Raw genomic sequence first — 14,123 nt, 5'->3', positions numbered from 1 at the left:
GAACTCGTAGAGCTTGCCGCGGCTGGAGAAGATGATGAGCGCGACCTCGGCGTCGCAGAGCACGGAGAGCTCGTAGGCCTTCTTGAGCAGGCCGTTGCGGCGCTTGGAGAAGGTGACCTGGCGGTTGATCTTGTTCTCGATCCGCTTCAGCTCAACTCGTCCCCTCCCCATGACGATCTCCTTCTCCTCCGTCCTCCCCTCCGAGCTTGCTTGCTCTCTCTCACTCAGCCGCTGTGCTTGCTTGCTCTTCTGCTGCCTGCTTATCCGCTAGCTAGGCGACGACACCCAACAAAACAAGGCCGGCCACAAGTGCTAAGCTTTGCATTGTGCGCGACGATATAATGAGCCGGCTCGGCCGGGGCAGGACAGGAAAAGAGCGGAATATCAGTGGAGAGAACCGGGAAAAAGGGCAGGGTCACTGTGTGTGGCTGCCCTGTAGCACGCTGCCGGTCTCTTCTCTCGCATCGCATCTTTTTCACGCGTCTCCATCCATCCATCTATCTCCCTCTGCACTCTATCATCTCTCAGCTAGCTTTAAATTAAAGGAGAGGAGGGTAAATTTGGAGTGGCGCTGGCCAAGTTACCCACTGCCCGGGTTTACCCTAACTGGGAGGCCCGTGCCGAAACGGGGGCGCTCCAATGCGGCGGCCCCCACGCCACAAATATACACGGCGCGATGCATGATGCATGGGCTGGGCAGGCATACACGAGAATGGCGGCCAAAGCGGCGAGCTACCCATGGAGAGAGAACCTCCTAGGCCTAACCCAAACCATGCAGGTCGCCATGCACCTCACCTGGGTCCCAGCAGGCTCCTCCCAGCCCTGCGCCGTTGCTTTCGCTTTGGACCACGCCGCGCCTCCGATATGATGCAACCGTTCTCCGATCCGACCGGTGGATCGGAGGCAGGCTGCCCAAAAATATAGATCCCTGTTTGATTCCATAACCCCAATTGCCAATTTTCCCTTGGGTGCTGCTATTACGATCGACTTGTGTGCTGCCTGCAGTAGCGTGTGTGTGTGTCTATATATATATATGTATGTATGTATGTATGTATATATGTATGTATGTATATATATGTATATATATATATGTATGTATATATGTATATATATATGTATATATATATATATATGTATGTATATATGATATGCTGTGAGCCGTCCGCCTTTCACTACTGGATTCAGGTTCTTTGTCGAGTGCGTAAGGCACTTAGCAAACACCAAATTACACTCGGCAAAGCCTTTGTCGAGTGCGGCACTCGGCAAAGAACACACGGTAAAAAAATTGATCGGCAAAGCTCTCTTTGCCGAGTGTCTTTTATCGGGCACTCGGCAAAGAAAAGCGACCGTCACGGCGCTAGCTCCGTTGATGGTCTCTTTGACGAGTGCCAACCATGCAGACACTCGGCAAAGATTTTTTATTTTTTTTAAAAAAAAATCTTTGCCGAGTTCCTCTGGCCGGCGCTCGGCAAAGTTTTTTTTTTAAAAAAAAATTCTATGCCGAGTGCCCTCTGGCTGACACTCGGCAAAGTTTGAATTTTTTTTTTTAAAAAAAATTCTTTGCCGAGTGCCCCTGGCTGGCACTCGGCAAAGTTTGAATTTTTTTTAAAAAAAATTCTTTGCCGAGTGCCCTCTGTCTGGCACTCGGCAAAGTTTGAATTTTTTTTAAAAAAAAATCTTTGCCGAGTGCCATGGTCTTGGCACTTGGCAAAGCTAGAAAAACGGTTTTCCGAGCGCCCATTTTCCGCTTTGCCGAGTGATGTGACCATGGCACTCGGCAACGGGGTCCTTTGTCGAGTGCAACACTCGACAAAATGACTCAAAACGGTATTTTTTTTTATTTTTTATTTACATTCCATCATGATAAATAAATTCATACAAGCATATATCACATATATATCTCATTCATCACATATATATCTCATCCATCACATATATATCTCATCCATCCACACATCCATCCGCACATATCACATCCATCACAATATATATCACATATATAATAAGAAGTGCTCAAGTCCATCCAAATAAATCCACAAGTCCATCAAAGTCCACAAGTGCATCACAAGTATATCGCAAGTCTATCACCAAGTGAACAACAAATAAAAAAAATACAGCATGCACTCATCTCGGCCACTGCGATTGTGGTGAAGGCCCAGCTCTATCATTCGGAGGTGCATGAGGTGGATTATTCGAACCGCCTTCAGATGGAGACTGCACAAAAGAGTAAAGATTGCATGTGAGACAAGATTATTTGGATAGCTAATCTAGGAAGGTAGATGCTATACAAGCAAAGTACAAGCGGAAGTAAAAAACTTTCTTACTCACAGGAGTAGCTGCAGCTACAGGACGCGGAGGCAGAGGTGGAACCAATAGCCTAGCTGGCAGAGAGAAGTCCACACGTTGCCCAAGTCCTTGTAGGAACTCTATAATGTCCGTCAGCCTCTACGCCTGGGCCTGCTGCTCGCTGTTCTCCAGATACACGTCCTGCCAAAAAAGAGTGCGTATCCGGAGAACAATAGGGAGGTGATGCCGAAACTCTGTCTCGGACCGGAGCAGACCATAAAAACTAACCCATCTACGTCTCCGTGTGCTGTCCAAAAAACGTGGACAATCCAAAATAGATACGGTCATAGATATGCAAAGATCTGTATACCTCCAACCGTATCTCTTTCGAACGGGAGACGCCTAACTGGGTTACGCGATCTACGATCATGATACGAAAAGAGGGGTTATACATACGGTGGCGGCGGAGTTAGGCTAGCGGGGCCGTGGCGGGTTGGTGCAGTGGCGAGGCGACGCGGTGCAGGCAGACCGGAACGGCGACGGGAACTCCGACTCGGCTCTGACGGGTTCTTCTCTACAAAAAATGGAACAAAATACTGTCATTTAAAAAAAATTCGGCAGAACCTCCCCTGCACGGTGAGGTTTCCAAAACCTGTAAAAAACAACGGCACGATGGCCGACAAGCACATATGTCTCAAGAGAAGCCATGTAGTTTGGATATCAATCCATGCAGAAGAATATATCCAAGTAGTACCACTACTTCTACTACTACTTCCACTATTGCTACTACTACTACTACTACCACTATTGCTACTACTACTACTACCACTAGTTCTACTACTACTACTACCACCACTACTACTACTACTACTACCACTAGTTCTACTACTACTACCACTAGCACTACTACTACAACTAATACTACTACAACTATCACTACCACGACAACAACAAGAGAGAGGGCATACCTGACGGGCACCGGGGGTAGGGGCAGGCGGCGTCGGGGTCGGGGTCACCGGAGTCGGGAACGGGGTCAGGCACGGGCGGTGTCGGGGCGCGGCCGGGGGAAGGACCGGCTCCTACTCCTCCTCCTCCTTCTCCTCCTCCTCCCCCTCCTCCTCCTCCTCCTCCTCCTCCCCTCCTCCCCCTCCTCCCCCTCCTCCTCCTCCTCCTCCCCTCCTCCACCCGCCGGCGTTGGCGGGTCGGCGTGGGCGAGCTGGCCACGCTCGGCCACACGCGGGTACGGGGGCTAGCGGGGGCGGGGGCAGGCGCCAGCACGTGGCGTAGGGAAGGGGGGCGGGCTGCGGCTGCGGTGGCCGACGCGCTGTGTGGGCACGGGGCTGCGGCTGCGGCGGCCGGCGCGCGGTGCGGGGAAGAGTGGCGGGGGGCGCGCCGGTGGGTGAGCGGGTGGGGCACGGCGGCGCACGTGTGTGGGAGGGAGGGAGGTAATGGTTCGGTGATTAAGTGTGGATGGACCCTTTGCCGAGTGCCCCGATCTGGCACTCGGCAAAGGAGGCCGGTTTGCCGAGTGCCAGATCGGGGCACTCGGCAAAGGTGTTTTTTTAAATCTAAACCCTAAACCACATTGCATCTTTTAAATAAAAAATACCACTTTGCCGAGTGCCTGGCAGCTGGCACTCGGCAAAGAGCATGTTTGCCGAGTGTCAAAAGATGACACTCGGCAAACCAATTTTTTTTTTGTATTTTGACCTCCAAACTTTTTCTGTAGTCCTCTTACAGTACTTGGTACTCCATGTTGAAATTTGGTACATTTCCCGAACTATTTGCTATATTTAGTTAATTTATTTCATTTAATTGAATTTTTTTCGAAAATTGCAAATTTGAACTGCACATGCATCGAATAATGAAATTTAATGATTCAAAAAATGATATTCATGGTATTGAGTGTAGTGTGAGGCCGTATCTAGGAACGGACATGAAATTTCGAACATCTTGTTCACGAAACATGACCACAAACTTGCGGACGAATTGTTTTTAAATTCTATAAAATACAAACGAAGTCCGAAAATCATGAAACCGGTCGAGATGTCATGATATCGTATGTGGAGGATGTGATAAAAATTTGAGAAGGTTTGGTGCACGTTATCACGTACGATGCTTACAAACCAGGACATCTCCACATCACATGTTATCCGGTGAATGGGTAGTGGCGGACATGGAAGGGGTGTGGCGGCGGGCTCCTCTAGATCCGCCGTTGCTGGCTTCAAAAGTGGGCCCGCTTGCCGGCACTAGCCGTGCCCAAGACACCGTGCGCAAGAGAGGTGGCGCCGGCACCGGATGTGGGGCAAGCGGTGGCCAGCGGCGCGACGCGTCGGGAGGGGCCGCTCGCCAGGATAGGCCGCGCTTGGGGTGCCATGCGCCAGTGGGGCTAGGCGACGGCAGATCTGGGGCAGGCGGCGCGTCGGGCGAGGGCGACGGCGGACTTGGGCAGCGGCGGTTGGCGCGCCGGGATACCCGAGGAGCCACGGCGACCGGGTGGGCTGAGTGGCGGCGGGCGCCGGACCTGGAGCTGGGAGTGATGGGATGAGGTGGGAGCGGCAGATCTGTCTCGTGCGAGCGTGGGCGGCGTGTACTGCTGCGATGGGGTGGGGTGCCGGCCGCATATGGAGGATTTAGAGGGCGTTTGGTTCTCTAGTCACTCCTAAAATTCATGTCACATCGAATGTCTAGATACTAATAAGGAACATTAAATATAGATTAATTACAAAATCAATTACATAGATGGAGGCTAATTTACGAGACGATTTTTTTAAGCCTAACTAATCCGTCATTAGCACATGTTACTGTAGCACCACGTTATCAAATCATGGACTAATTAGGCTTAAAAGATTCGTCTCGCAAATTAGTCGCAAGTTGTGCAATTAGTTTCATAATTAGTCTATATTTAATACTCCATGCATGTGTCCAAACATTCGATGTGACAGGAATTTTAGGACGTCCTGCAGAAACCAAACAGGCCCTTAGGTCTAGGTGGTTTTGCGTTTTTTTTCACTACCTTTTCTATTCCTACACGCATCAAATTTTCTGTGCATGTGTATGTTTTTCCTATGCGTTTATAAAAGAACCGACACAATAATACCAATTTTTCTATGCATGTATATATTTTTTCTATGAGGATTTAAAGAACCGACACAATAATTTCAATTTTTCTGTGAGTATTTATTTTTTCATGTGTTTACTCCCACGCACAGAAAAATCATATAATTACTCTGTGGGTTTTTGTATTTTTCTGTCGGGATATTTTGAAACGACAGAAAATTCATCATTTTTCTGTGCGTGCCGAAAAAACGCAGAGAAAAAATGCTCACCCACAGAGCAATTCAATTTTCCAGTAGTGCATCCCGCGCCTCGGCCCTATCCACCAGTGTGCCCCCATCCACCTCGCCCGCCATGTCCATGGCATGCACCATGCCGCCCCCACCTCGACGCCACCAGGAGGAGGTCGTCGCCGGTTCGGACTTCATCTTTCGCGGCGGCTGAAGACACTGCGGCAGGAAGGGGAGACCTGCGCCGCTGGGCCGTTTGCTCTCAACGTTCCCCTGACCCGAGCTTACTGGCTACCGCAATCCCCCACAAGGTAGGCCATGGCCACCGGCAACGCCATGTTTTAATTATTTCAGCCCCTTCAAACTTATGTTTCAAGCGTTTCATCTGAATGTTGTAAAAATTAATCTTGGATATTGCATATGTTGCGGTGACAATATACACATGTTGCAAGTCTATGTTTTAGGTGTTTCAGTCGTTGTTTTCAAATGTTTCATCCAGATGTTTTAAAAGTTGTTCTGGTGTTGCACATGTTGCAATGGCTATACACGCATATATTCAAGTGTTTCGTCTATTTTTAGACTTATGTTACAATTATTTTATGGATGTTTTAAAAGTAGATCTTGCATTGTGCGCAGGCCGTTATCTGCCTACTATTGTTGGTGTGCTGCCTTGTTTCATGAGCCAGCGCCTGAGGCCTTCAAACGTCTCTGCGGCGTGCATCTCCGCATGTGGGCCAGGTGGGCGAGGGTCATGGTTTCGCCAAGCGGGCGCGGCATGGATGCGGGATGGGCACGATTCCACCGTGCGGATGCGGCATGGGAGCGGGGCGTGGTTCTGCCGTGTAGACGCGGGATGGGCGCGGGGCGCGGTTCCGGACGCTGGCACTAGTTGGGAAGGGACGGAGCACGTGGGATGCGATGCGGGCACGGGGCGCAGGCACTGCGTCCGAACGCAGGTGAAAGGTCCTAATGGCTAGAGGGGGGGTGAATAGCCTAATAAAAATTTCTACAACAACACTTAACAAAATGGTTAGACAATTATGAGGCGAAGCAAGTGTTGCGCTAGCCTACTCAAAATGCAAGCCACCTATCACAATTCTAGTTTAGATAGTATCTATTCACACAATAGCTATGATACTACTCTATGTTAGTGTGCTCTCAAAGGCTAACTAAAGAGCCACACCAAGCAAGCAAGCAAGCTCTCACAACTAGCTACACTAAAGAGCTTGTCAACTAGTTTGCGATAACATAAAGAGAGTGATCAAGAAGGTTATACCGCTGTGTAGATGAAGGAACCAATCAATCACAAGGATGAATAACAATAAAGACCAATCACCTCGGAATCAATGATGAACACAATGATTTTTACCGAGGTTCACTTGCTTGCCGGCAAGCTAGTCCTCGTTGTGGCGATTCACTCACTTGAAGGTTCACGCGCTAATTGGCTTCACACGCCAAACCCTCAATAGGGTGCCACACAACCAACACAAGATGAGGATCACACAAGCCACGAGCAATCCACTAGAGTACCTTTTGACTCTCTACCGGGGAAAGGTCAAGAACCCCTCACAATCACCACAATCGGAGCCGAAGACAATCACCACTCTCCGCTCAACAATCCTCGCTTCTCCAAGCCATCTAGGTGGCGGCAACCACCAAGAGTAACAAGCAAAATCCACAGCGAAACACGAACATCAAGTGCCTCTAGATGCAATCACTCAAGCAATGCACTTAGATTCTCTCCCAATTTCACAAAAGATGATGAATCAATGATGGAGATGAGTGGGAGGGCTTTGGCTAAGCTCACAAGGTTGCTATGCCAATGTAAATGGCCAAAGATATGAGCTTCAACCGGCCATGGGGCTTAAATAGATGCCCCCACGAAATAGAGCCGTTGTACCCCTTCACTGGGCACAACTCAGGCTGACCGGACGCTCCGGTCATGTTGACCGGACGCTCGACCTCAGTGTTCGGTTGCCCAACGACAACCATGTGTCCCGACTTCAACGGTCACTTGAGTTGACCGGACACTGCTCACAATACTGATCGGACGCTGAGCCGCCAGCATCCGGTCGTTTCTAATAAGCTTCTAGAAACGCCTTTTGCCCACCGGACGCGTCCGGTCATGCATGATCGGACCCTGCCAGCGTCCGGTCAAAAACCCTAGCTTCTGTGTGCAGCCCGACAACAGGACCGGACACACCTCGCCAGCGTCAGGTCATTCAAGACCCAGTGTCCGGTCGTTTGACCGACACCAGCATCTCTGCTGGTACAACTGACCGGACGCGTCGGTTCCCCTAGAACCAGTGTCCGGTCACCTTGTGACAAGCGAGACTAACTCCTCTTCACCTCTAACTTCTTCACCCTTGCTCAAATATGCCAACCACCAAGTGTACCACCTTGTGCACATGTGTTAGCATATTTTCACAAACATTTTCAAGGGTGTTAGCATTCCACTAGATCCTAAATGCATATGCAATGAGTTAGAGCATCTAGTGGCACTTTGATAACCGCATTCCGATACAAGTTTTACCCCTCTTAATAGTATGGCTATCAAACCTAAATGTGATCATACTCTCTAAGTGTCTTGATCACCAAACCAAAATAGCTCCTATGGTTCATACCTTTGCCTGGAGCTTTTTGTTTTTCTCTTTCTTCTTTCCAAGTCCAAGCACTTGATCATCACCATGGCATCATCATTGTCATGCTATGATCTTCATTTGCTTCACCACTTGGAGTGTGCTACCTATCTCATGATCACTTGATAAACCAGGTTAGCACTTAGGGTTTCATCAATTCACCAAAACCAAACTAGAGCTTTCAATCTCTCCCTTTTTGGTAATTGATGACAACCCTTTCACAAAGATATGAATTGAAATACAATTGAATCCATGTTGCTTGCCCAAGCATATTTACCATGTGTAAAAGAAAATGGACAAGTTTCATGAACCCCAAATGGTAGCTATTGCTCCCCCTACATATGTGCTAAGAGTTTGGATTATAGCTTGCACACATGCTTAGATAGGAAATATATGAGTCATTGTCTACCAAATGATGCTAAGGTATAAAAGATGGACCTTTGAAGCATGATACCAATCGGAGTGCACCATTATACCATCCTTAGCACCATGGTTAGCTCTATACCACTTGGAAACATACTTTGAAAAGATACCACTTGTGAAAACTTACTTGAAAAAGAAAGTAATCTAAGGATTTCAAGTTCATCATTCAATCTTACAACTAGCATACATCGCACAAACATGGATTTTGTAATTTAAAACTTGTGCTATGCAAGCAAACATATGAAATGCACATTCAAATGCACCATACAAGTTCATGAGCTTGCTCCCCCTACTTGTGTGCTCAAAATTTCAATTGATCCCTTTCCTTTGTCATATCTCTCCCCCTATGTCAAACTCTCCCCCTATTACTTATATCTTTATTTCTCTCCCCCTTTGTCATCAATGACCACAAAGGTTTAAATTTTAGATAGGTAGAGACTATCAATGTCAATCAATGGGGTGAGGATCATATTCCCAAATTTGATCCAATCTAGATCATTTGCCAAAGATGTCGGCAAGTTGATCTTCGGTGCCCACACTCTCAATGCAAATGTCCCCTTTTTGTTGGTGATCTCTTATGAAATGGTGGCGGACATCAATGTGCTTTGTTCTTGCATGTTGAACCGGATTGTTGGTCAACTTGATTGCACTCTCATTGTCACATAGCAATGGCACTTTCTTGAACTTGATTTCAAAGTCACTCAAAGTGGTCTTCATCCAAAGTACTTGTGCACAACAACTATCGGCGGATATGTATTCGGCTTTGGCGGTTGATAATGCAACACTATTTTGCTTCTTTGATGACCATGAGACAAGTGATCTTCCCAACAATTGACATGTGCCCAATGTGCTCTTTCTTTCAACCTTGAATCCTGCATAATCGGAGTCGGTGTAACCAACTAGCTCAAACTTTGCTCCTTTGGGATACCACAAACCAACATTTGGTGTATGCTTTAAGTATCTCAAAATTCTCTTTGTAGCCTTCAAATGACTTTTTCTTGGTGAGGCTTGAAATCTTGCACACATGCATACACTAAACATGACATCCGGTCTTGAAGCGGTCACATAGAGTAGGCTTCCAATCATAGACCGATACAATTTTTGATTCACCATATTTCCACTTGCATCACTATCCAAGTTGCCATTGGTTTCCATTGGTGTGCTAATGACTTGCTATCAATTATTCCAAACTTCTTGATCATGTCCTTGATGTACTTGCCTTGACTTACAAATGTACCATTCTTCAATTGCTAGATTTGAAGACCAAGGAAGTAACTCAACTCTCCAATCATGGACATTTCAAACTCATTAGCCATCATCTTTCCAAACTCATCACAAAAATCTTGATTGGTTGATCCAAATATGATATCATCAACATAGATTTGCAATACAAATAGATCTTTTCCAATCTTTTTGATGAAAAGAGTGGTGTCAACCTTACCCATTGTGAACCCTTTAGAGAGTAGGAAGTCCCTCAATCTTTCATACCATGCTCTAGGTGCTTGCTTCAAGCCATACAATGCCTTCTTCAACTTGTATACATGGTTGGGCTTCTTGTCATCTTCAAAACTAGGAGGTTGCTCAACATATACTTCTTCATTTATGTAACCATTGAGAAATGCACTCTTGACATCCATTTGATAGAGCTTGATGTTGTGGGCACAAGCATAGGCTAGCAAGATTCTAATAGCTTCCAATCTAGCAATCGGGGCATATGTTTCTCCAAAGTCAAGACCTTCAACTTGTGTATAGCCTTGTGCTATCAATCTTGCTTTGTTCCTTACTACTATCCCATCTTGATCTTGCTTGTTTCTAAAGACCCATTTTGTAACAACCCAAAAAATCCACACACCAAAAATCACAACTACAAATTTTTTGTGTTTGCCTTATGTGATGTTGAGTGACACATGTAGAAGCCCAACCCTAGTTTTGGATTGGATGTGACCCAACTAGGTTAAAATCATAAGCATAGTTTGGTTTTATGCCACATGTGTAATTAAATTCCTAAATAAATAAATCATGCATGCATCCTTAATCCCACTTGTGATTTGGATTCTCTTGCCTTATGTGATATTTAACTAACTTACTTAATATTTATGATAAACCCTAACCAAATTGGCAACAAATAAAAGAGAAAGGAAAGAAGAAGGAGGCAGCAGCTCAGCCCAGCCTGCCTCGACCGGCCTAGCTAGCCCAGCCGAGCCTCGCCTACCCTTTCATGCGCACAGCCGCTGACAAGCCGACCCCGCTTGTCAGCACAGTAGCGTCTTCTTCCCCTCGCCCACGCAATCTCCACCACGCGACCGGGAGCCGACCAGCGTGGCAGGCGCGGGCCTAGGGTCACGCAAATTGCATGACCTTGTTTCCCCTTGTGCCGCGCCTATGCTATCGCACGCGGGCCGTCGGATGCGCCGCACGCATCACCACCGCCCGATCGCCATCCGCCATTGGAGCCCTTGGAGCTCAGCCTATAAAAGGAGGACCCCAAGCCGTAGCCCTCCATTCACCTCGCCGCCGCCGTGCGGTTCGCACCACCACACTAAGCCGAGGGACGAGAGGAGAAGGAGAAGCGCAGAGAAGGACACCGCTGCCGGAGCAAGAAGGGAGGAGCCACCGACGTAGAAGACGGCGAGTACATCTGTCCTGGCTTGGCTCGGCTACACCGTTGACACCGTAATACCACCATCGCCTTTGAGCTCCCGCGGTGAGCCATCTTGCTGAGACCACCTCCCTAGCCAAATGGAACATGCACCGCCATGATCAAAACCTTGCTGAAGCTTCGAGCTCCAGCCTAGCCCAACTGGTTAGCTAGGGAGACCGCCATGGCCATGCTTGCCGAGACCCAGGACGCACCGTGCGCGCTGTCATCAGCCAAATGGAGGACCCTAGCCATGGCGTTGTACATCGGAACAGAAGCACACATGCACGGGCATGCTCACCATGGCCGGGAGCACAACCATGGCGAGACCACCGCATCTTCTACGTCGCGGTAAAGCCGACGTTGACACCCCGACTGGCTCTGCCCCGACGAGAGACACACCGCGCTCACCTTAGCCGAGGAAGAAGCCCACCAGAGCCCTGCGTTGCCGCACCGCACCTCATCGGAGTGCCACCACCTCTGTTTTGCCCCCACCACCATGGCCGGAGCCACTAGGAGCACCAGGAGCTCCTTCAACACGCCCACCATGGCCGCAGAAGCACCGTAGAGCTCACACGCTCCTCCAACTGGGCTCTCACTACCACTGCAGCCCTGTTCATGCACGCCGACGAACCCACGCCGCCGTTCACCATGGCCAGAGCCCAAGGAAGCCCTAGCCACCACCTTGACCCCACCACTGCGCTCACTGAGGCTTGGCGATGCTTTTGGCTACCTTAATCGCGCACCAGTACTACCCGAGAAGCTCGTCGGTGACCTCACCGTCGGCGGGAGCCCCGTCGGGGAAGAAGAGGGGATTTTCCCCTCGTCGACCACGCCGACCACATCCCGAGTAGCTCCACCGAGCTCCGACCACGACCACATCGACCACGTCCTGAGCAGCTCTGCCGAGCACCGACCATGACCTCACTGACCATGTCCCGAGCAGCTCCGCCGAGAACTGACCACGACCTCACCGACCATGTCCCGAGCAGCTCCGCCGAGCTTCGACCACGACCACGTCGTGCACGTGAACCAAACCCTAGGAAGGAGTAAGTGGACCAAGTCCATCATAGACCGGCTCTGTGGTCTATGGACCAACACAGGCGGGTTCACCATGAACCACGCCTCACCTACGCCCGTGGATCACGGCCCGTTAGTGGCCCAGTAAGATGATGAGGCTGTACCAGCGCGCACCACATGGCAGGCCAAAGCCTAGCCCATATCTAGGCCTAACTAGCCTAGTCGAGGCCCGGCCTGTATTGGCCATTGACTGGTCAACAATGACCATTGACCGGGGCCACCTGTTAGTGACTGTGATCCGTTGACCGTTGACTCACTCGATTGACTTGACGATGACTTAGACCGGGCCCACAAGTCAGCGACACAGAGCCGCTGGACCCACTTGTCATTGAGTGATGTCGTGCTGACGTCATGCGGGACCCCACCTGTCAGTACCTGAACTGAGATGATGACATCATGCTAACGTCATGCTGATGTCAGCATGCCACGTAGACCAACAGGAGCGTGACACGTGTCAGCACGATATTAATTGAGCCTTTTTCCCACTTTTAGAAATGATTGAAACTTCAGAATTTCATAACCAATTCATACGAACTCAGAAAAATACAAGACCAGGACCAAAATTCATCTAAAATCCAGCTCTACGCAATAAACCCATGTTTGAGTGCATTTGGCTCTTTTGAATTTTTATTGCTTTTTGTGCTATTCTATAGACGTCGCTAACGTGACTATAATACGATCATTGCAGATTTAGAGGGGAACCAGACGGACGAGGACTAAGAGTACCGTGTGGAGTACGGAGACGACTACACTGAAGGTGCCATATACCACCCAATCTCGTAGCACCTATTACGCATGGCTAATATAGAACTGCTATTGCTTTACTTTACTGTTATAAATCATACTATGATAGGACTTGCATGGTAGTATGCTTACTTGATGGCCTTTACCTTGATGCAACCTTACCCTAGCATACCCTGCTATTAGGTTAGACACACGCTTACTGCTATATTTCATTGCTTATACTTTTACTATGCTTATACTACATTAACGCATGGTGTTATCTGGACTATGGGGAGAGTGCTGCGTGTGTGACTTGGGTGTGTGGAGGGTGAGAGTTGTGTCGACCAAGTTGGAGTATACGACGAGCCTGGGGCAAGTCTTGCCATGGGGTGCTACCTGGGCACCCTTGGAAATGGATACCTGTGGTGGGTAAATGGTATACAAGGTGGTCCTGGGTATGAACCTGTGATGGGAGGAGCCTGGGATGGAGGTGCTGTGGTGGCACGGTAAATGGAAACCCTGATGAAGGCATTCTAGCTTGGTCATCCCTAAGGACTTACTAGTACTCAGATTCACCGGGAAGCCTTACGTACCACTCGCCTTATATGGTGCGGGACGGCCAGACTACTTGGTAGGATATTGCCACTACTGCTAGGTTGATAGCGGATAGTCTAAGGAGGTACGGGGCGCGGAGGATTCCCCCACACCCTTCCGAGACTTCATGGAGACCTTGTGGACCTGGCTCATGACTCACAGTTTCAGCCGCCCTAGACTAGACTTGGGGTGTACCAGGGCTGAATGGTAGAGTGGCATTATCCTAGGCTAGCAAGCGGCCAGAATCAGCCCAGTTGACGACGGTCAGCGAAGAAGGCAGATCTTGTGGTTATGTAAAACCTCTACAGAGTGTATGGTTGATCGATCGATACATGAGCCGACTTGTCGGCTATGGACCTTTCCTGGGTTTCGCTTAAACTTGATAGTGAGATGAGTCCTTCTCTTCTTTCCCCGTGAGAGAGTGTCGGTCGTAGCCTGGGGCTACGGGCCTTG

At 48.9% G+C, this 14,123-nt stretch overlaps 1 protein-coding gene across 1 annotated transcript in view; it reads right to left on the bottom strand.

Annotated features, from left to right (window-relative positions):
- Nucleotides 1–431, bottom strand: part of LOC136466018 (MADS-box transcription factor 6-like) — a 1,611-nt gene extending 1,180 nt beyond the window's left edge. The window contains exon 1 of the mRNA XM_066464532.1: nucleotides 5–431. Within this exon, the coding sequence (XP_066320629.1) occupies nucleotides 5–171 (167 nt within the window). The 5' untranslated portion in view covers nucleotides 172–431. The remainder of the gene's footprint in view (nucleotides 1–4) is intronic.
- Between the last annotated feature and the right edge of the window lie 13,692 nt (nucleotides 432–14,123).

The sequence above is a fragment of the Miscanthus floridulus genome, chromosome 7 (assembly GCF_019320115.1).
Source record: "Miscanthus floridulus cultivar M001 chromosome 7, ASM1932011v1, whole genome shotgun sequence".
NCBI lineage: Eukaryota > Viridiplantae > Streptophyta > Magnoliopsida > Poales > Poaceae > Miscanthus > Miscanthus floridulus.
This window is presented reverse-complemented; position numbering and strand designations above follow the sequence as displayed.